The sequence below is a fragment of the Aedes aegypti genome, chromosome 2 (genome assembly GCF_002204515.2).
Source record: "Aedes aegypti strain LVP_AGWG chromosome 2, AaegL5.0 Primary Assembly, whole genome shotgun sequence".
In the NCBI taxonomy this organism is placed as follows: Eukaryota; Metazoa; Arthropoda; class Insecta; order Diptera; family Culicidae; genus Aedes; species Aedes aegypti.
Genome location: NC_035108.1, coordinates 139,593,606 through 139,617,515, shown reverse-complemented (window position 1 = coordinate 139,617,515; position 23,910 = coordinate 139,593,606). Strand labels below are relative to the sequence as shown.

General features: G+C 39.0%; 1 protein-coding gene across 2 annotated transcripts in view; it reads right to left on the bottom strand.

The window, feature by feature from the left end:
• Positions 1-3,238: 3,238 nt before the first annotated feature.
• The window catches only part of LOC5575821, a 326,519-nt gene continuing 305,847 nt past the window's right edge, over positions 3,239-23,910 (bottom strand). For both annotated transcript variants that reach the window (XM_021842547.1, XM_021842548.1), the window contains 2 exons: positions 18,779-20,091; positions 3,239-5,618 (listed from right to left, as the gene is read on the bottom strand). In XM_021842547.1, the coding sequence (XP_021698239.1) occupies positions 5,399-5,618; positions 18,779-20,091 (1,533 nt within the window). In that variant the 3' untranslated portion in view covers positions 3,239-5,398. The remainder of the gene's footprint in view (positions 5,619-18,778; positions 20,092-23,910) is intronic.

Below are 23,910 nucleotides of genomic sequence, written 5' to 3'. Positions count from 1 at the left end.
TGGAGCAACAATTTTACAGATATAATAAAATCAATTTTCCCGTATATTTTTAAAGAATTTTTTTTTAAATTTGATGGGAATTGATATGAGTAGAATTTTTTGTGTAAAAGTACGTCCTGACGGAAGTCCTAATATAGTATTAATATGAAAAATAACTTACGCCTTCATAGAGTTACTTAGTAAGTCCACACGTCACATTCAAAGCACAACAGAAACACAATTGTTTAATTCTTAGAAGACCTATCAAAGTACATTGACAATCATCAAAATTGGCAACACTGCTGTAATAAAATCGATTTTATTTTCCACATATTATTTTCATAATATGTTATTCTGAGATTACCAATTGAAAAATTCGGAGAAAACTGTTTACAATTTGCTGTAGATCGATAAATATGCGTACATGATTTTAAAAGTATGAGACTTAAGACTGTAGTTTAATCTCACGATTTAGCTTTCGTTTATAATAATATAGTTTATTTAGTAATCCAAACTAGTTTTGAACACGCTTTTTACTTTTCTCTTTTGCTGGGAGTGAAAGGATGGTGTATCAGCAAATTTGGCCATAAATGGGTAAAAATCACTAAAGTTACCTAATGTCATAGAATGGTGGAATATAATTGATATTTTTAAAGCTTTACCTTTAGTAGAATAGTAAAGGATACAAACATACAATTTGTTCATAAAAATAAGGATTTTTGTTTTGCGAAAAATAATGTTAAACTTTGACGGACAGCTTTTTTTAAGAGTTTTTGGAAAAACTATTTAGCTCTTCAACCAAAAGCATTTTCAAAGATTTCATATTTTCATAGCATTTTAGAATAATAGGTCAACGATACACAGAAAACCGATTACGATTTTATCAATAAATAAAAAAGATATAGCATAAACAAAGTGTCCACTTTATAAAATGAACAGTCCTTAATCGATCACCACAGCAGACAGAATCACAAATCGGCCACGTTCTGATTGATGGACGGCAGTTCTCCGACATTATAGACGTCAGGATCTATCGTGGCGCTAACATCGTCTCTGACCTCTATCTGGTGATGGTTGAACTGCGCCCAAAGCTCTCTGTCGTTAACAACGTACGGTACCGACGGCCGCCTCGGTATGATCTAGAGCGGCTTAACCAACCGGATGTCGCAGCTACGTACGCGCAGCACCTCGAGGCTGCATTATCGGAAGAGGGTGGAAAACAGTGGATGCAGCCATCAACAATGCAGTTGAGAGCAACGTCGGGTATGTGGAACGGAGTCGACGGGACGATTGGTTCGACGAGGAATGTAGGCAGATTCTGGAGGAGAACAATGCAGCGCGGGCTGTCATGCTGAAGCAAGGAACCCGACAGAACATGGAACGATATAGACGAAAACGGCAACAGCTGTCCCGCCTCTTTTGGAAGAAAAAATCGCCGCCTGGAGGAGATGGAGTGCGAGGAGACGGAACAGCTGTGCCTATCCCAAGTTCTATCAGAAGCTTAAGGCATTCTGCAATGGCTTCGTACCGTGAGCCGAGATGTGTAGGGATTAGGATGGGAGCATTTTGACGGACGAGCGTTAGGTGATCGAAAGATGGAAGCAGCTCTTCGATAAACACCTGAATGGCGCTGAGAGTACAGTCAATGAATGACGGGACAACGGAGGAAATGCGTTCGTTAGTACCGTACCGGGGGCAAATTGATCATTATTTCACAGCTTTTTTTTTAATGTTATCCTTTGGAATTCAAATATTGTCAAATTTATTTCGGTAAAATCAGTACTTTATTGATCTCTACCAGTTTATGTAATCGATTTTTTATGAAATAAAATTCAACATATCATAAAATTAGTTGTAATATCAAATATTGAAAATGTCACATAGGGGCGAAATTGATCACTATATAATAAAGCATATTTTAGAATGTAAAATTTTCCTTTCTACTAAATTTGGGTCTCCTGAATCCAAAACTGATGTCAAAATTCTTACAACTTGTAAATATCATCATATTATTGCAAAATTAAACTTAGTAAATCTGCATAATACGCCTAAATGTATGCAACTTCCCTTGAATTAAGCACGTTATTCAACAATAAACGGGTTTATGAACATAAATCTATTCTTGTTATACTATACGATTTCAAAAATTAGTTCAGAAGTTTACACTGAAACTTACACAACATTTTTAACACTCAAAGTTTTCATGCAGGCTTAGCACCAGCAGATTATTTAGTACCAACATTTCCAACAGTATTGATACACCTTCAAAAACTGTGAATATTTCTATGCAAAACTGATCATAATAAAAATAAAATAGTTTAAAATCATCATTAGACATCCATAAACTAGAAAACATTGAATGTATGTGATGCCAACGAGGTATTAAGAATCCTTGAAAGGAAATGCTATTTGGTACCGACTTGATCAAATTCACCCCAGTGATCAATTTGCCCCCGGATTACGGTACTGCGGGCGATAAAAACCAACCAGCCCTCACTTTGAGGGAGGTTAAGGATGCCATTCACCAGCTAAAGAATAATAAAATTACTGGTAAGGATGGTATCGATGCTGAACTTAACTCATGGTGGTGGTGGACTGGTGGTGAATGCGACCAAGGCAAAGTATATGCTAGCTGGTGGGGCTGATCGCGACAGGGCTCGACTAGGTAGCAGTATTACTATACACGGGGATACGTTCGAAGTGGTCGCCTTGCTGACGGTTGACAAAAACGTTAGCCGTGAAATACGGAGGAGCGTCATCAGTGGAAGTTGAGTCTACTATGGCCTGCACAAGAAGCTGCGGTCAAAAAAGATTCACACCCGCACCAAATGTACCATGTACAGAGCGCTCGTAAGGCCGGTAGTCCTCTATGGGCATGAAACATGGACGATGCTCCAGGAGGACTTGCAAGCACTTGGAGTCTTCGAACGTCGGATGCTTAGGATGATTTTAGCGGTGTGCAGGAAAACGAGCTCGCTCAACTCTACGGCGAACCCAGTATCTGGAAGAGGTGGCCAAAGCTGGAAGGATACGATAGGCAGGGCATGTTGCAAGAATGCCGGACAGCAACCCTGCAAAGATGGTGTTCGCGTCGGATCTGATTGGTACAAGAAGATAAGGAGCGCAGCGAGCTAGGTGGGCGGATCAAGTGCACAACGACTTGGCGAGTGTGGGGCAGAACCAAATGCGGCCATAAAGATTGACTTGTTACTACGGTATATTTCGAAGAAATTCCAGCAAAATTGAATACATCATTTGATTATTCATATAATTGTTAAACTTTTATTGAAATAATGTAATTACAATACGATTTAGCATGTTCTGTGCCAGCATCGACACCACTTGTATATCGTTACTAGTGTTTATTGTGTTTATTAAGCTAAACTGGGATTTTTCTTCCTACCTTGTTGCTACTTAGTGACTTTTTCTCTCGGCCTAACTTTCTCAATAATACCTAGTGATAATTTTAAAATCTTATATTCTACTTTTGATATCCATGTTTGTTCTTAGTTTTGAAAACATCAGTTGTTTCTTTCTACTAGTGTTGAAAAGTTACGATTCTAGCATATTTACACAGTGGTCATTGTAGAAACTACAATTGTAGCACATTATCAATTTGCACCATCGTCGAAATAAAAGAAAAAGCAATACTCAACAGTAACTTAGGTATTATATACCGATAATGATTTTCAGAGCGCGAAAGTTCCGTTGGCGAACCAACACGTTTAACAAATAAAACAGACAGCGAAATTATTAATTGGGATTTTAAAACAGTTCACAATAGAGGTAAAAAATAAATAGGATGGACGCTTAATAACCTATTCCGAATAATGCGGCTTATTAATTTTTGGTGGCGATAATGAGCCGTGGTGCACGCAACCAATGCCAACAGCGGCAATCAGATTACGAGAAAAAAGCTGATACCGGAAAATAGAGCGAACACATTTTTGATTCCCAGATGGCGCGCGGCAACTTTTATAGTGTGGAATCATTCAGTACAGCTCGGCACCAGTTGCAGGGTTATTGATGTGTTAAGCTGATATTTTGCTGTTGGGTGGGTGGCGTCGACAGAAGCGAGAAGTTTCGCCAAAGTCACTGTAAATGGAATGTTATTTTTGCATTTAGGATAGTACTGATACTGCAGTGAAAATAGAGTGGTTCAAAAATATTGAATATTCAAATGCCACTGAATTGTTGAGACAATCATTTTCGTGAAGAGACCTTACCATGAATTTGTGAAAAATATATATGGAAAATAATCCTTTATTATTTCACACAAAGAACGTGCTGGTCTAATGAACCCAGAGGGAACAAGCAATACTTTTTTTTATCTAACTTAACTATTGTTCAGTAGCTTAAAATCGCAGCTACGTCGAATGCAATCAGATGAGAGACGGGTGAGACCAAATGAAGCCCAATGAGCAGCGGTGAATGTTTCCGCGTGCAAATTCGTCCTAGGTTATTTTCCGCTATAAATTAATAAATAATCATAAATTTCATGTTTCAATGGGTGGGCTCACACCGATTTGAGCGATGCAACTGGTTGTCGATGGGTGGGGTGGTTCTTTGTTGCTAATTTATCAGGTGATATGTACAACACTGGGAAAATGGGAGAGACAGACAGTGAAAACGAACGAGGAACTTTTACCAGACAGGAGACATCGGCGGACAGCGGCAAGGAACTCTTCCCTGATAAAGCTGTCAATCAGCTTCGATACACGCTCTTTGATATGCTTTTTGGACTTAAAAACTCATTTTTCATTCCATTTATTTAATTATGTAATTAGGAGCGTAATTCCATTTCACCGATGATAACGCATAAATTGTTCGCATCCACGTTCCACCGTTTTCCTGACTGGTTGTTGGATTTCATCGGGGAGAGTCGCTATCAAAATTTTATCTTCCCACCCGAAAGCATGCTGGCAGAAAGATACAGCGCTCGGTAAGCGTTTTGCGAAATTATTTTAATAGGTTTTACGTATGTACACAATGAGCGATTTCGGAGAGTACACTAGGGCTTACTTCTCATGGCTGTTAAATTTGCGTCGATAAAATCTTATAATTATTTTGCAACTATCCTGCTGAGGGTGCCTATAGCGTAGGAGAATCCATACAATTGCCGTTCTAGTGGAGCATAGTAATAAAATCATTAGTATTTTTTACCTGTAACTCTTCTACGTCGAAAACAGGCGAAATCTTTCGTTCTTTGGTATTTATTTTTATCTAGGACTTTGATTTATCAAATCATTGAGAACTCTACTTACAGCTATTGAGCGAAAAATTCTACTGCGATTGCGTGGGAGAGAATTGTACCGTGATTACGGCTTGTGATTGGGAACCCTACGTGGTCGATCATTGTCGATAGAAGTTAAGCATATCACTTGGTTCAACATTTTCAATTAGAGGAAACCGTTGGATTCTAGTCCCGATCGCCCCCGTGGTGGAACTGGTGCAGTTGCGATGCCTCGTGCAGTTGAGCCATGTGGGAACTTTCGTGCAGGTTTGCCAGGTGAGCCTGCTCACCTAGACTGGCCAGTTGAGCTGGATCGTACAGGGACATCTTTAGGCGTTTGCATTTGGCGCGACGATTCTTGAACCAGAACTGGACGTTTTTACTTTCAAGGCGGGGAAATTTTTGACTGGAATGGAGAAGAAAAGAATTTTTTTAGATAAGACTATTTAATTCAGCAGTTTATTATCGAAGGTTTTTTTTTATTGAATTGGGTTGCTGCGCGAAGAAAAAGTACCGTAAACGGGAAAACTTTGATTGTTTTTTTTTTTTTTTTTTTTTCAAAGAAAACATGAATATTTATGCATGCTGTTTCAAAGAATTATAATTTATATTTTTAAAACAAATACTAGCATCCTAGTTATCGATTGCAGTTGATAGATTGTCAAAAGATTTATTTTGAATAAATATCTAATTTTTCATATCATCGAAAGTCGGTTTTATGTTCTGTGGTTACTTTGATAATGGAATTGAATATGAATTGAACAAAATTGAATGCATTCAACATTCAAAGGTCATTGCATACCTCTAGGCGTTTAACGTTATGTGAAAATTTCTGACTTAAATGTTCTCGATTCAAATGAAACAGATCTTACATGAAGTGTCATACTATTATTAATTAGTTTTGCATTCCTTTTGCTTAACCGATTAACAGAAATCATGACATTTCGTTTAGTACCGTAAATCGGGGTAACTTTGATAGTTTTTTCTAAGAAAACTTGAATATTTATGCATGCTGTTTCAAAGAATTATAATTTATATTTTTTATTTTTTTTTTTTTTTTAATCTTTATTAGAGTGTATTTTAACGCACGAGGGCTAGTTCTACACTTAAATATATATATATTTTTTTTTTTTTTTTTTTTTTTTTTTTTTTTTTTTTTTTTTTTTTTTTTTTTTTTTTTTTTTTAAACAAGTACTGGCCTCTTAGCTATCGATTGCAGTCGATAGATTGCCAAAAGATTTATTTTTAATGGATATATAATTTTTCATATAATCGAAAGTCGGTTTTCTGTTTTGGGGTAACTTTGATAATGGAGTATGAATCGAACAAAATTGAATGAAAAACGAACATTTGTAGGGCATTGCATACCTCTAGGCGTTTAACGTTATATGGAAATTTCTGACTTAGATTACAAAAATGGTCCCAGTTAGTGAAAATGCTTTTCGCTAAGAGATTTGAGACCGTATTCAAGTTCCATGATAACTAGGCTGTCAAATAATAGTGGCCAACTATTCAAAACTACATCAAATAGTGATCGTAGAACAGATTGTTGGTAAGCGTTTTGAAAATGCTAAAATTGTGTCAATTTTCAATATTCGTATAAAAAGCCTGAAATGTTCTTGATTCAAATGAAAACCAGTCTTACATGAAGCGTCATACTAATATTCTTTAGTTTTGCATTCGTTTTGCTTAACTGATTAACAGAAATTATGATATTTTGTTTAGTATGTGATGGGTTACGCACTATCAAAGTTACCCGCATTATCAAAGATATCCCGTTTTACGGTATGTGATGGGTAACGTACTATCAAAGTTACCCGCATTATCAAAAGATACCCCGTTTTACGGTACGGTAATCCGGGGGCAAATTGATCACTATTTTACAACTTTTTGTTGTGTTATCCTTCGGAATACAAATATTGTCAAATTGATTTCGACAAAAACAGTACTCCATTCATCATTATCATTATCATTATGTAATTTCCATGAAATTACATTTAACATATCATAAAAATAGTTAAAATATCAAAAAATCAAAATGACACGCTGGGGCGAAATTGTTCATCATAAAATAGAGCAGGTTTAAGAATAAAAAATTTTCCTATCTACTAAATTAGGGTCTCCTGAATCTGGAAATGATGTCAAAATTCTTACAAGTATTGAATCGTTTTATTGCAAAATTGAACTTTGAATGTCTGCATTATACGCCTTATTTTCTTTGAAATAAGCACATTATTTGAGAATAAACGGTTTTATGATTAAAAACTATACTTGCTATGCTATTTGATATCAAAGATGAGTTAAGTTGTTCATACTTAAGCTTACATAAACATTTAAAGTAGATATGTAGGCATAGCACCAGTGGATTGTTTATCTGTATTGCTTACACCGTCAAGAAGTGTGAATATTTATATGCAAAACCAACCCTTATAAAAATGAAATAGTTCAAAATCATCATTAGACATCTATAAACTAGAAAACATGGAATATCTGTGGTGCCAACGGAACCTTCAGCATTCTTGGGAGGAAATGTGTTTTGGCACCGACCTGATTAAATTCGCCCCAGTGATTAATTTGCTCCTGGATTACGGTACCGTATTTTCGGGTGAAATTGATAATTTCTCACTGTTTTTCTTGTCTTTTTTTTTCGTGATTTCGACAATGTCAAACAACTGGACGCAGGAAAACAAGTACCGTAATCCGGGGTAACATTGATCGCAATGACCCTTCTCTTAAAAAGTTCCACTCAATATTTATCGATGACATATTTTTTTTTCAACGCATGATTGGTGATTCTCTTCCTACTATTCATGAGCTCACAAACATAATGGTTTTTTGCAAAAAATGATTTGCGTTCATGCGTAAATCTTTCAACTTTTCGAAACAATGATTTTGATGATAATAAATGACACGATCAAAGCATCATCTCTCATATGAGTGCTGAAAACGATATGAGCTAGAGAAATGCGATTGTTGCTAAAAATGACATCTCCGAAAACGATGTCCGTTGAAAAACGGTCGGTAATATCGGAACTATCATTACTTATTAAAACTAAAGTTCCTGAAACCGAATATGAAGGTCAAACTCTTACAATTCATTTACTTTTTGAGTTATTTCAAAATTGAAAACCCCTTTGACTGTGGAAACGCCTAAAGGTAGGCAATTTCCAGAGGAAATTCTGCATTCTTTATAGTAATTTGTGAATTACAGTCACCCCACAGTTATGGATCACCTAAGGGTCATTTTTCTGAATAAAAAATCGTTATAAATCATGGTGATGCTGTACAAAACGAAGTTAACTCCCTGGCACTACACAGTATAGTTGTTTTCGGGAATACACCTCAAAACTCGCGATTATTTACGAAAAAGTATCGATTTCTGTAGAAATTTTAAACGTTGTCCATCCCACAGATGTGGATTAGTGGGAGAGGGCGATCAAAACACTATAACAGCAATTAATCTGCGAGGTAAACGAATGGTGCTTTGACATTTTATTTCCTACGGACGAAAACAATATGCTTACGAGTTTGCGATGTTGCATGGATTTATGTTTTATGTAGGCAAAATGGTTTCTGCGTAATTTCAATTCTATTTGATGAGATATTATTCGTTTTATCCAACTTTGATCCATATCTGTGTGCTATCCATAACTGTGGGGTGACTGTATGCTTGACTATATGCTTGAGCAAGTGCATTTTCAAATAAAATTTTTAAGAAATATAATAAAAAATGATCGATATTACCTCGGATTACGGTACGCAGATAAAACCTCATTGGGCCAAGTAGTGTAATTTTCTAACAAATGTAATTTTAGTGCTAAAACTCATCTCTAGAATAAAAAACCAAGGAATCCCATTTCGGGGTCAAATTGATCACTTGTTAATGCAATTATTGTTAGTTTTAAAATAAACTTTACATTCTTAACTTGGGCCCCCTGAATCCGAATATGCTTGATAAATTCTTAACAATACAATATTTAGTGAAATAATCAATAATCAAACTTCAACAATTACGCGGAAAGCACCTAAATGTTGGCAATTTCCAAAAGAAGTTCCAAATTCTAACAGAATTAAGTGTTTTTCAACCACATGAGCAACTTGGTACGAACCTTGAAGATGAAGTCTGGTTTGGAGATACCGTAAATTCGGGTGAAATTGATCACTTTTCACTGTTTTCCATACCTGTTTTTTATGATGTTGCCAATTGCAAAACAACTTAATGCATTAAAACAAGTACGACGGTGAGCCTCATTGGTTAATGTACTCAAATTTCCACACAGTTGTGATTTTAGTGCTGAAAATCGTCTCTAAAATAAAAAAATTAAGGAATTCCAAATTGATCACCTGTCAAAACAATTATTGTAAGTCTTGAAAACAACTTAATTTATTGATTGAGGCCTCCTGAATCTAAATATGTTTGCCAAATTCTCAACAATGCAAAATTTATGGAAATAATAAACAATTAATTTTCAACAATACTGCAGAAAACGCCTTAATGTAGGCAATTTCCGAAGGAATCTTCTGATATCTATAAAAAAATCAATTATTACAACAAAATTAACAAATTGGTACGAGTTTTGATGATAAAATTCGTTTTGGGGATATATTTCGAGCATCCTTACAAATTTTCAGGTTGACAACATGTCCAAATCCATGTTTAAAAATATAAGTTTATTGATGTCTGCCACACAGAACACGATTATGGAATTTTCGATTATTTTCATAGAAATAAACATTCCTTAACACAAAAAGCTTCACAACATGCAATTCGACAATAGTTAAGACAAACAACATAGATAGCATTGATTTCTGTGCTCTATTAGAGGGAAATAAAATCGTGTGACACAGTGATCAATTTCACCCTACTGATCAATTACACCCGAATTTACGGTATAATTTAGGTATCCTCACACAATTTCAGGCTGACACCATGCTTAAATCCTTGTTTAGTACTATAAGTTTATGGATGTTTATCAATATCAAACCGCACCTGATTCTAGAGTTTTACATTTTTTTTCATATACTAAACATTCTTTGGCACAAAAATGCCAATAGTTAAAACGACCAACGTTCGTTTAATAAAGAGTTCATAGATATTTGCGCTCCATTAGAGGGAATAAAATCATGCGTCACGGAGATAAATTTCACACGAAATAACGGTACACGACGAAACACGTGTCAAATGTGCACATTGAAATTGAAACTTCGAAAAGAAACCACGTTTTGTTATGAGGTTATTTCAGAATCGTGAAATTGTGTGCAGAGAGCATAAAACTTATCACTTAGAGAGATGGTGTCTTCGGCAAAGTTATTTAGCAAGGTAAGAGCTACTGAACAACTTTGCCAAAGACGCAATCATACATACATACAATTATTTTCATGAACCTGAAGTGGCCATCTGGTTTTCTAGGCCACCAGCTTGGATCCCAAAATGTTCAATTGAAAGCAATTTTCTACCTGGACAAACTTGTCGAAAAAAGCATGATATTGAGATATAATGATTTTCATGGACCGGAAGTCGCCATCTTGTTTTCTGGGCAGCCATCTTGGATTCCAAAATGTTCAATTGAAAGCAATTTTCGACCTGGACAACCTTGTAGAAACAATCACACTTCTAAATGATCATGATCTTGAGATACAATGATCTTCATGGACCGGAAGTCGCCATCTTGTTTTCAAGGCTGCCATCTTGGATTCCAAAAATTTTAATTGACAGCAATTTTCAACCTGAACAAACTTGTCAAATAAATTTTCCTTCTAAATGATCAGGATCTTGAGATACAGCGGGGATTCACTGCTCGGAACACGACTGCCTTCCATCTATCGAATCCGACCCGTTAGTTGGAACGACTGACAGCTGGTGAAAATGCTCCACACTAACGCATCTATAGAGCAAATCGTCACGAAACGCACATATACATACGCATTTGTTCTATATATGGAGACTTCAATGCAACGGTACTCAGACGTCAAAGTCAGTTTGACATTTGAGTGCTTTTTAGTTGGAATATTTTCCAACCAGCGAACATCCAACCATCGAGTCATTCCATGTAGCGGACCCCCAACGAACGAATCCCCACTGTACAATGATTTTCATGAACTGGAAGTCGCCATCTTGTTTTCTAGGCCGCCACGTTGGATTCCAAAATGTTCAATTGAAAGCAATTTTTAACATGAACAAACCTGTCGAAGAAATCGTCCTTCTAAATGATCAGGATCATGAAATACAAGAATATATCTGTAGAGTTTGTGCATAGTTTGTATGTTCACTAGCGCCGCCTAGCGGTTGAATTTCCTAAAAAAGAAGGCTCACCAAGGGGTAGTCCTTGAACTACTAGATAACAATATTGTTGAAGACACCGTTCTTCTATCTAGTTAAAATCACAAGAATATTTAAAAATCCCGAAAATTGTCTTACGTAATTAATGGACCGCCCCTTGGCACCTCCATCTAGCAGGGGGTGATGCGGAAGACGGCTTTACCATCCACTGGTCTACATAAAATGCACCGTGATGCTAGATTAAAAAATGGCAAATCATGCGTATAAAATTTGAAGTGCTACCAAATTGTATAACTCGTTTATTTGAAGAGTTACTAGAACGATGTGTTCTAACGGATTGTGCTACTTTTCCCCGAATGTCGGTTCCCTGAACACCAGTTCCCCGAATGGTTCGTTTCCCCGAATGACCCGTTTCCCCGAAAAGTGTAGCAGTTCAAATAGGTGCTATAATAACTTTCAGTGACAGGATGGTGAATTAGAAAGAACGATAAGCAATCAAAAGAAGGAGGTATTTAGTGATTCTCGACTACACACATGTAAAGGGATGCCAAGTCAATTTTTAAAAATTCTGAAGATTTCAGAAATTTGTCTGGAAAAGTCTGGATCGTAAATGTCGTATATGGAGAACCTTACAAATTATTAACAAAACCTTACCAATTCATTTGAAATTTTATATGGATTTTCCAGATTTCTGTAAAATGTGGCCTTAAAAATCTGGATTATTCCAGACAAATCTGGAAGGTTGGCAATGCTGCACATGTATCCAAAAATGCTGAGGACGGTAAAACTCGTAAGAACCACCAATCAAATAAAGAAGGGTGCATATCAGATAACCAGTATTTTTACCCCCTGAAATGTATGAAGTTATGACACTTTTATGAACTTTTCTGGAAAGTGGGCTATTCGGAGAAACGGGATTTCGGAGAACTGGCGTTCGGGGAAACGACATATTAGTTGGGGAACCGACATTCGGGGAAAAGCAATATAGTCTTTGCCGATTTTTTCATACAAGTTTCAAGTTAGTTTAGCCCACATCACCCCCTTAGAGCTAACGGATTCCGCTCAAATTGTCAAAGTAACTTCTGGGGGTCAAGTTAAGTGTAGAGGTAGGTAAAGTGGGGCAAAAGTTCGAGTGGAGTTTCTTTTTAAGTTTTCTAGCTCAATTGGTGGTTCGAATGCTATTCAAGCAAGAAACTTTCACTACAAATATCGTTTTTTTGGCTTATCATAAGGATGCTTTGAGGTGCATTGGTTTTTTCATAAATGCGAATCAGTGGGGCAAAAGTTCGACACATATATAAACTCGCGGAAAAAAATGTAAACTTCCTAAATTTTACTTATTATCTTCAATTTTAGCGAAATTTTCCTATTCGTGTTCAAAATGTCACCAACATTTCACATTTAAGCTTAGATTTGCATAAAACTGTTTATTTGGATGTATTACAATTAACTCTGTCTTGGGCAATCTTTTTATGAAAATTTAGTGTGTGCCTACATAAGTTTATGGCTGGTATAAAGTATGTCTATCACAAAAGTTTCGTTATTTGGACCAGCGAACTTTTGCCCCACACTAGATTCGGACTCAGCTCCACCTGTGGGGCAAAAGTTCGTTTTAGACAATCAATTTTGGAACTGTTGTAACTAAAAATCTACAAATATTTCGACATAAGTTAGTTCAGCAAAATTTTAGCCAATATGTTGAAGATTTACTGTGCGGTGTTTATTTCTTTTCCACTGCTACACACCTTATTTTCCAAAAGGACGAACTTTTGCCCCACTTTACTCTACAGCTGTTTTAACTGGGCTCTGAGCGATAACTTTTTAACTGTGCTAATTTTTAACTGGGCGATTGGCCATAGTCCAGTTAGAAAGCAGTTTAACGTAAATAAATAGACGTGGAATCTACTTAGAGAAATTGTTTACTCTATATGGAGATCGATCGTCAAACAAAACCTTACAATTTCCCTCGACATAAACAGCTCAGTCCAATTACCGAGTGGCGTTATTATTGCCCAATTTTCAAGTGAAAACATGCAGTAGGGGGACTGGAGGTAGTTTTCCCATGTTAAGGAAAACTGCGATTTTGACGTTGGATAACGTCTTACGGCAACATATGGGGGTACAATTCAGAAAAACGAAAAATTGAGCATGTAACGAAAAATGGTCAAGTTTTGACCGCTAATAACTCAGTCATTTATCGATAGATTTTCAATATTTATCAATGAATCGATTGGAAATTTATCTACGCGTCGATCCAAATGGAGGACACTATTGATTATTAGCAACAAACTATTGAAATATCGTAAAACGTTGACCCCTTTCTTATCTAACCAATCACGTTCAAGCACATTTTTCGGTTCCGCTTCCCACTATAAAAGCGCACCGCACCCTGCTTCTTCCCTCATTCTTCTTTTTGCCGTCTGACTGTGAACACGGTCGGCGAGCAAATTTCGAGAGTCATTCGCGTCCTCAGTTCAGTTTTCAATAGGACGCGAATCAACACGCATTAGAACCGAAGAACCACGCATTTCGGAGCCGCAGCAACTGAAGCCGATCATTTGAGTGCACCAGCCAGCATAATCGTTTTCGGCCGGAAATCGTCGCTACCAGCCAGTGCTCCGCTGTCATTGCCATGCGGGAGGCTAGCGCGGTCATTCTGGTTCATTAGATCGAGCGGCACAGCCGTCACCGTCCGTGTAATATGCCCTAATTTGTACGAGATGGCTGAAGAAAATCGACCAAAGCCGCTTGTTGAAGCGCACATCGTCATCCGCACCGCAAATCTCATCGGGCGAGGAGGATTGAAACCAGTGCGCCGTCAAAGTGTGTCTGTGTTACGCAAATTCAACAATTCAATCGGCACTTTTCAGAGCCAACAAATGTGTTTTAAAGAGTTGATTGTGCAATATTCTTTAATTTGTTCGAGATGGCTGAAGAAAATCAACCAAAGCCGCCAAAATGTGTCCGTGTTACGCAAATTCAACAATTCAATCGGCCCTTTCCGGAGCCAACAAATGCGTTTTAAAGAGTTATTTGTATAATATTCCCTAATGTGTTTACCACATACTTGCTATAATCTCTTAATTCATCTCATAGCATCATACAATAATGGATTTATTACGAATAATTGACAATACGGCAATTTGTAGCTGTTTCCGAGGATGCTACTGCAGTGCCGTCGGGTTGCAATAACAGCATAATGCTAATCTGTACATCCCTTACCCAGACATCAGTTTCATATAGCCTATTTCCCAGATAAGAAAACGAAGAATATGAAAGGAGGAGCATCATCTGCTATTCTAAGGGTATAAAGCATCCCTCCTTCGTTGAATCTGGTTTCATTCTGTTTTCGCTTTCGAGCTGGTAAGAGCTCCTCCAAACCTGCTCAGCTCCTCGCCACCAGAGGCAAGCTGTTGTACGAGATGGCTGAAGAAAGTCGACCAAAGCCGCTTGTTGAAGCGCACATCGTCATCCGCACCGCAAATCTCATCGGGCGAGGAGGATTGAAACCAGTGCGCCGTCAAAATGTGTCCGTGTTACGCAAATTCAACAATTCAATCGGCCCTTTTCAGAGCCAACAAATGTGTTTTGAAGAGTTGATTGTGTAATATTCCCTAATTTGTTCGAGATGGCTGAATAAAATCGACCAAAGCCGCTTGTTGAAGCGCACATCGTCATCCGCACCGCAAATCTCATCAGGCGAGGAGGATTGAAACCAGTGCGCCGTCAAAATGTGTCCGTGTTACGCAAATTCAACAACTCAATCGGCCCTTTTGAGAGCCAACAAATGTGTTTTAAAGAGTTATTTGTATAATATTCCCTAATGTGTTTACCACATACTTGCTATAATCTCTTAATTCACCTCATAGCATCATACAATAATTGATTTATTACGAATAATTGACAATACGGCAATTTGGAGCTGTTTCCGAGGATGCTACTGCAGTGCCGTCGGGTTGCAATAACAGCATAATGCTAATCTGTACATCCCTTACCCAGACATCAGTTTCATATAGCCTATTTCCCAGATAAGAAAACGAAGAATATGAAAGGAGGAGCATCATCTGCTATTCTCAGGGTATAAAGCATCCCTCCTTCGTTGAATCTGGTTTCATTCTGTTTTCGCTTTCGAGCTGGTAAGAGCTTCTCCAAACCTGCTCAGCTCCTCGCTCCCAGGGGCAAGCTGTTGTACGAGATGGCTGAAGAAAATCGACCAAAGCCGCTTGTTGAAGCGCACATCGTCATGTGCATCGCAAATCTCATCGGGCGAGGAGGATTGAAACCAGTGCGCCGTCAAAATGTGTCCGTGTTACGCAAATTCAACAACTCAATCGGCCCTTTTGAGAGCCAACAAATGTGTTTGAAAGAGTTATTTGTATAATATTCCCTAATGTGTTTACCACATACTTGCTATAATCTCTTAATTCATCTCATAGCATCATACAATAATTGATTTATTACGAAAAATTGACAATACGGCAATTTGGAGCTGTTTCCGAGGATGCTACTGCAGTGCCGTCGGGTTGCAATAACAGCATAATGCTAATCTGTACATCCCTTACCCAGACATCAGTTTCATATAGCCTATTTCCCAGATAAGAAAACGAAGAATATGAAAGGAGGAGCATCATCTGCTATTCTAAGGGTATAAAGCATCCCTCCTTCGTTGAATCTGGTTTCATTCTGTTTTCGCTTTCGAGCTGGTAAGAGCTTCTCCAAACCTGCTCAGCTCCTCGCTCCCAGGGGCAAGCTGTTGTACGAGATGGCTGAAGAAAATCGACCAAAGCCGCTTGTTGAAGCGCACATCGTCATGCGCATCGCAAATCTCATCGGGCGAGGAGGATTGAAACCAGTGCGCCGTCAAAATGTGTCCGTGTTACGCAAATTCAACAATTCAATCGGCCCTTTTCAGAGCCAACAAATGTGTTTTGAAGAGTTGATTGTGTAATATTCCCAAATTTGTTCGAGATGGCTGAATAAAATCGACCAAAGCCGCTTGTTGAAGCGCACATCGTCATCCGCACCGCAAATCTCATCAGGCGAGGAGGATTGAAACCAGTGCGCCGTCAAAATGTGTCCGTGTTACGCAAATTCAACAACTCAATCGGCCCTTTTGAGAGCCAACAAATGTGTTTTAAAGAGTTATTTGTATAATATTCCCTAATGTGTTTACCACATACTTGCTATAATCTCTTAATTCACCTCATAGCATCATACAATAATTGATTTATTACGAATAATTGACAATACGGCAATTTGGAGCTGTTTCCGAGGATGCTACTGCAGTGCCGTCGGGTTGCAATAACAGCATAATGCTAATCTGTACATCCCTTACCCAGACATCAGTTTCATATAGCCTATTTCCCAGATAAGAAAACGAAGAATATGAAAGGAGGAGCATCATCTGCTATTCTAAGGGTATAAAGCATCCCTCCTTCGTTGAATCTGGTTTCATTCTGTTTTCGCTTTCGAGCTGGTAAGAGCTTCTCCAAACCTGCTCAGCTCCTCGCTCCCAGGGGCAAGCTGTTGTACGAGATGGCTGAAGAAAATCGACCAAAGCCGCTTGTTGAAGCGCACATCGTCATGCGCATCGCAAATCTCATCGGGCGAGGAGGATTGAAACCAGTGCGCCGTCAAAATGTGTCCGTGTTACGCAAATTCAACAATTCAATCGGCACTTTTCAGAGCCAACAAATGTGTTTGAAAGAGTTATTTGTATAATATTCCCTAATGTGTTTACCACATACTTGCTATAATCTCTTAATTCATCTCATTCCATCATACAATAATTGATTAATTACGAATAATTGACAATACGGCAATTTGAGGCTGTTTCCGAGGACGCAGCGTAGTTAACGTCATGCAATCGGGTCTTGTACACAGCCCCCTTTGATTTTTGTATAGAAATAAAAATAAATTAAAATATAAATTGTATGGCGCGTGAGAAATCTGAAACCCCCTTCCCCCATGAACCTTTATGTAATAAATGGATGGCCCCTAAGGATATTATTTCCATCTATTAAATGTAAGGGCTAAAGAATATGATTATCTCTGGGATTATTCATAAGGAACGGTCGCATTTCCCAAGTGATCCATTTCATTCATAATTTTCTTGTCAATTATCGCAGTCATGATCATTGATTAGTTGCGAGTTTGGTGATGCATTCCCTATTACGGACATCATTTTCATACTACAAACAGATCACCCAAAACTCTTTCTCTGTTTATTTGGAGAGCAAAAGTTACCGCCCATGCTTCTTCTTCTATCGACCGGTTCTATCGGTGTTGAAGTGTTAACCGAACCAACCAAATAATAACACTCAATATCCATAATAGATCAGAACTGACGTGCAACAAATAGTTTGAAAATTGATTAGATTTTTAGATTTCTAGGTAAATCTTTCATAAGTTCGTGACGGTCCTAAATCAGGAAATAGAAGAAGCTAACGTTATCCAACGTCAACTTGGCGGTCGTATCTCGGAAACAACCTCTTACTTTTTTATGTGAAAAACATTATTTTATGCTCTTTTTAATTATGGTCGGATAAACAAACATGTTTTCTAAAAAAATATAGAAACATATATTCATTTTAGCTTTTCTAGGGTTTCAAAATCATAAAAAATGCTTGCCTTACCGCATATGTATTGTTTTGTGGGGTAAAACGCCCCGCTTGAGTTCGGCGCTACTCGCGTTGTAAACGTACGCATAGACTCATGCTTGCTTATATACTGCATACATTCGGGCGTTTGCTCAGATGTTTTTGTTCAATAATAGTATACATGCTGATGCGAAAAATGTACGTTTGTAAGATTCCAATTTGTGCGTAACTTCGAAGGGGCATTACGTTTGGTGGAATTTGAATTTGAACGGCTATTTTGCAGCTATAAAATAGGGGTGGGCGTTTTGCCCCATGAGTTGATTTAAGTTTTAGTTCTTAAATAAGCTATTAAAGGAGAAATTTAACATATGTTTTGCACGTAACACAAACTATGACAGTGTACAAGTTGGCTCTCGACGATAGTTTAGATAATTGAAAATCGCTCAAAACAGCAAAAAACTTTTCTATACGTGTTTTACGATTTTCTTGAAAAACACATAAAAATATATTAAAACAAGCATTTTTATCCATTTTCTATGACCTTTGGTGGAGAAAAGCAATCTAAAACACATCGTTTGTCCAAATCGAGGGTGGCGCGTTTTGCCCTCTATGGGCAAATTACCCCACTTCCCCTAACTATAAAATCTATTATTCCTTACTACGCACATCCATCCCAACTCAACTTACCGGTACGGCATTCGGTTCAGATCCTCCGTGTACTTCAGTATCAGATTATGCGACGGATGGGTGTTCATCGAGAACCACTGCTCCAGCTTGGGCACCTCGGTGACCGGATCGATAAACGTCCTATTACGCTTCCGCCGTTCATCGCTGTTGAACGAAAGATTTAGCCCAGCCTGCCCAAGGGCCGCATGATTGTTGGGACTGAGTTCGCTCTTCAGGTGCATCCCTGCGGCATTGGCCTGCATTGCCGGAATGTAGTGGCTCATGTACATGATGGAATGCGAGAACATGGGATTGTTGATGGGAAACGGCAGGTTCCGTTTGGAGTCCGGCGATGGCGAGCGATAGTCGTCAATGGTGGAGCCTTCCGGTTCGTCCATGTCCAGATCTTCGGAAGCTGGTGAGCGTGATCGTTGCGGGGAGTTGGAGCGCTCGTTGGAATAGTTCGATTTGGGAGCCTCGTTTTGGCTGATGGAGTCGTTGGCTGATTCGTTGGCGTTGTTGTTACTGGAGTTGAGGTTGTTGGTGGGAGGTGGAGAGGGTGGGGGACTGGAGCATGCGGGGATGTTTTCCTGCTTGATGGGGGTGTCTTCGGTTGGGGTGAGAGGACGATTGCGCTCATGAATGGTGAGCGAAAGTGGAAGCTGTGGAGAAATTGGTCGGTCCATGTCGTCGTCCATTTCATCCTGTGAGAGATTGTCGATGTCTTCGGATGGAGCGCTGGGAGAGCTCTTCATGTAGTCAGGCTGGGATAGCATCATGTTTGGATTCCCGTAGCCGTTGGTCATTCCTTGGCGCATCTCAGCTCGCTTCTGCGCCGCTCTGGCATTTTTAAACCAATAGACTACGTTATTGACGTCCAGGGGTTTGCGCCCTCTTCGGGATTCCAAAGAGTTCAGCTGAACGACGTACGACTGAATCTGCTGACGGGAAGGGTGGGGGTTTTCCTGGAACCACCGTTGCAGCTTGGGAAGTTCCATTTCAGGGTCGAAACTTGTTCGCATACGAGTCTTTTGGTTTGGATACTGGGAATGCACCGTTTGCAGAGCAGGATGAACCACCAGGTTATGGTGTGGATTTGTGGCCCTGTCGATCAGCGAATCGGGCCTACTGTCGTGCATGTTGAAATTGGAAAAATCCAACTCATTGGGTTGGGCATTTGCAAATGGGAGGATTTTGTGAGCTATGGGATTCGGCTGTGGCGCTAACTGATTGCTCCACCATTGGTCAAACTTCCGGCGGACTTCGTCAGTGATTTCCGGCGTGAAGGGGAATGTGTTTTGTAGCGGACTGCGACAGATTTGCGAGAGAGTAATCTGAAAATAGGAGAAACGCAATAAATCTATGTGAGTACCGTTATTCCAAGGGTAATTATACTTGTGAGTGAGGAAACCGCTAATGATGGGACGGAGAAAGTGAGGATAGTGCAAATCCTAAGCTTTACAGAGCTGAAGTGCAGCGTAATCGTTGTTTGTTGCAACACAAGTGGGATTACAATCGCAAGGGAATCGCACTAACGAGCTTTGCTGTCTGTGCAATAGCGGCGAACATAGAGATCCGATTTCACGTTCTTCTTCTTGGCTTGAAGTAATCCTAAGACAAATTGAACGCTGGTTTGTTGCCTCTGTATAATGATAGTGATACTTAACTGTGATGGAATAAGACACAAATCTGTTTTGCGACGCAGGACGGAAGCGTAGTTTCGTTATCGGGAAAGTGGCATCATTAAATACATCACATCCAGTCTACGGATTCAGGTGAACTACCAGGGCACTGTAGATAATCGTATTTTTGCAATCGCACAACCAACAAACAAGGGACAGTGATTTGATATAGGTGAAGCGGTAAAAATAGCTTAATCCTTATCTTGAATTAGATAGATCAACAGCACAGACAATTGACCGTGATGGTGCATTGAAGTTATCTTATCTGGTGAACACTTTAGCTATATGGGGCCACCCTTCAAGATTGAGTGGTTCCAAAATGGAGTCAATATGTATAATTAATCAGACCCGTTGGATTAGTCACGGAACGATTGTCAGTTTTTTTTCGATGGGTCATGCATAATGAGCATGACTAATCAAGCGATAATTGAAACACAGCCAATACCATTGCGATAATCAGCTAGATGATGGATTGGTTGGACGGCGACTCGGATATACTGTGCTTATCAAACGGAATGATTAGAGTGGCGCCCTCGATGGTGGCATTTCATAATCCATGAAATCATCATCCATCTATATGATTTTAGAGAAATTAATTGTATACATACTTAAGGGAAACTGTTGCATGAATTTGAAGAGGTTCGATATATTCCGTTGCTAAAAAACATAAATGCTCTTATAGATCTAGTCCTACCATATTCATCAAATCTTTTATTTTAAGAAACCATTGGTCATCTCACCCAACTTTCCCCTAACAACTGAAGGCAAAATTTTGCTGATAAACAGAAGAATTTTTTTTTATTTAATACTACCATATATGAAAGCTAGAACAATATGACCCATCCGTTCTAAAAGGGTTAACACACTTTGAGAGGCATTGAATTGCTCAATTCCACTTTAGACACACAAAACTTTTTTACCCGAAGCTTCTACGTTTCTCTCCAAAACACAAGTGACAACGCTTTCTACAAGAATGCAAAGATTTTCCCGATCCATGCCCCCAGTTTCCCGCTACTCGCCACTCGTCGTCTACTTCAACCATCATCGGCAGCTATAGTGTTCCGATATATGTATATTATAAGCCGCTACAAGAAGGGTATTAGGGATCTCTTTCCGATCCTGATTGCGTATTAGACGTTAGACGGATGTGTTGCTCGGTGGCGATGTGTTTATCTGTATGGATCTCGGTATTCTGGTGGAAAGGTCGGGGGTGGTAAGCAGGCCAAAGCACGCGTCCTCGTCACTCACATATCCGTTGAGCTCTCGCTCACCCGAGCAGGAGAGGATGAGAAGTAGGGATTGGGATAAATTCTTCAACTTAATACTTCTTATTTGTTTGCCTGACAGGCTGCCTCCCTTCCACCCATCGAAGTTCAGGATTGAGAAACGCTTTCCACGAAATATGTGCTCACCCGCATCGAGATGGCACACGTGAGGAGCTATAATTATTATCATTAAGAAACGATATTAATTTTAATTTTCCTCGAGAGATTATGTACAAACTTATAATCTTTCAGATTCAATCTTAATTCTATGAAATATATCTTGAGCGGTAGCAGCCACTCAGAATACGTCTTTCGAGAAGGATGTGCTGCCGCACTGGCTGAGACATGGGCTCCATCCACGGAAAGCAATCAGATTGTGTTTCGTGCGAGGATTTCTCGACTGTCTCTGCCCTCCTTCGGGGTTCGGGCTGTGATGAAGCTTAAGCTGACTAAGAGCAGGCAGTGCTTATTGGCTGGTGGAGTCTCGAGACCAACGGAATACCCACGAGGACAGAGGGAAAGTGAGAGTAGTTGTGCGGTAGTGGCTGTACGGAGGCATTCAAATCAGCAACCAGCAGCTTCCAGAGCAGGCTGCCAAAGTGGAGCTCAATATTTATAATATGTGAAGTATTAATAGTCGCTTGCTTTTCTGTATCGCTTAGTGAGCGGCTGTGATGGCTCAAGGTTTCGAAGCAAATCTTCATTCATCTACAGCAGCAGCAGCAGCGCATGTTCAACAGCTCCTTGGCCGCTGGGATCGCTTCTGCAAAACAGGTGAGAGCCTTATTATGTGCGAGCTACTCGAGGCGAAGGAATTTTCGAAGAAGCTTTCCAAATCCAAAGACGAAAGTCCTTGTGATGCGAAGGTGGGAGGGCGATTGGAGCTTTGAGCATGGGCATGAGCGCGAAATCGGTTAAGTTCACAAACTGAAGAGGATTTATCCGTTTCTGCTTCTAACGCTTTGGTTGGGGGGAGGGATGATACGTGGGGAAAATGGGGAGTGTGGGGTATTAGGAATCGTAATTAGTGTGCTGAGTAAGATTGAGTCAAGGGATAATAATATCGAGTCGGAACCGAGAGCGAGAGCAACAAGCCAGAGTAGATTGGATACTTGACGAGCTTGTTGGCTAATTACAGCGCCGGAAGCAGAGAAGAAGCATTGTTCCAGGATAATCGTCATTGGTTGGATGGATACTTGCACCACAGAGTAGGCGAGAGTCCAAGCCCGAGCCATCAATCCCCAGTAATTGGATTCTATCGGGGCCAATAAAAATCACAGAAATGTAGAAATCAGATCTCAAGATGTTTATTGCGGCACTTGTTTGCTACTGATTGCTACTAGCCGCACTGAGAGGGGTGTTTCTCGGTGCTCAGTTTTACGATGGATGATAATCGCACGGTAGCACTTTGCGATAACGGTTATTCGATTAGGCAATGGGAGATATAAAGAAGAGCGTAGGGAAAGGAAAATATCATCAAAAAATTATAGCTTCTCATAAATATCTACAAGGCTGTTACAAAAACTTCAAAATTTAACCCGCGAAAATCGCGACTACCACAACTGGATCCGCGTTTGGAGGCAGCAATCCGCGTCAAAAAAAAAAAAATTGAAAATTTTCAATTAGGACACCTGGACCAATGGTTGTGGAAGTATCAGTACTTCAAATTACAAACAATAGGTCACAACGAATATTTTCGATAAAACCGCCATATTCTATTTTCCGTCCAAAATAATGCTAATCCAGTCATGTCAAAATTTCAGCTTATCATCTGACGAAATGTTATATAAAAATTAAGTTTTCTCTAAGATTTAAATTCTTTGCCACAGTAGTTACTGTCAAGTTGCATTAGTGGTTCAATTAATGAAAGCAATGTTTCAAATGAATGTGTTGAAAAAAAACTTAGAGATGTTCTGCATGCACCATTTGAAAGAATTCAATTGCTGCTACGAGGGAAAAAAATAAATCTATATTTAAATGAAATATTTTGTTTAAAACACAATACCTCAGGTAATTTCATCTACAAAAATAATTTTATTTGTTGACATCTCTTGTTTAACATACAAAGAGCAACGAATCCCATATATGAGACTTATCATTATTTTATTTTTTTTCAGGTTATTCATAATTGGTAGCGAAAACTTAATTGAAATGTTTGCTCATGATTGGATGGAATCAATCGTTGACCATGGTACGCCATGCAAAA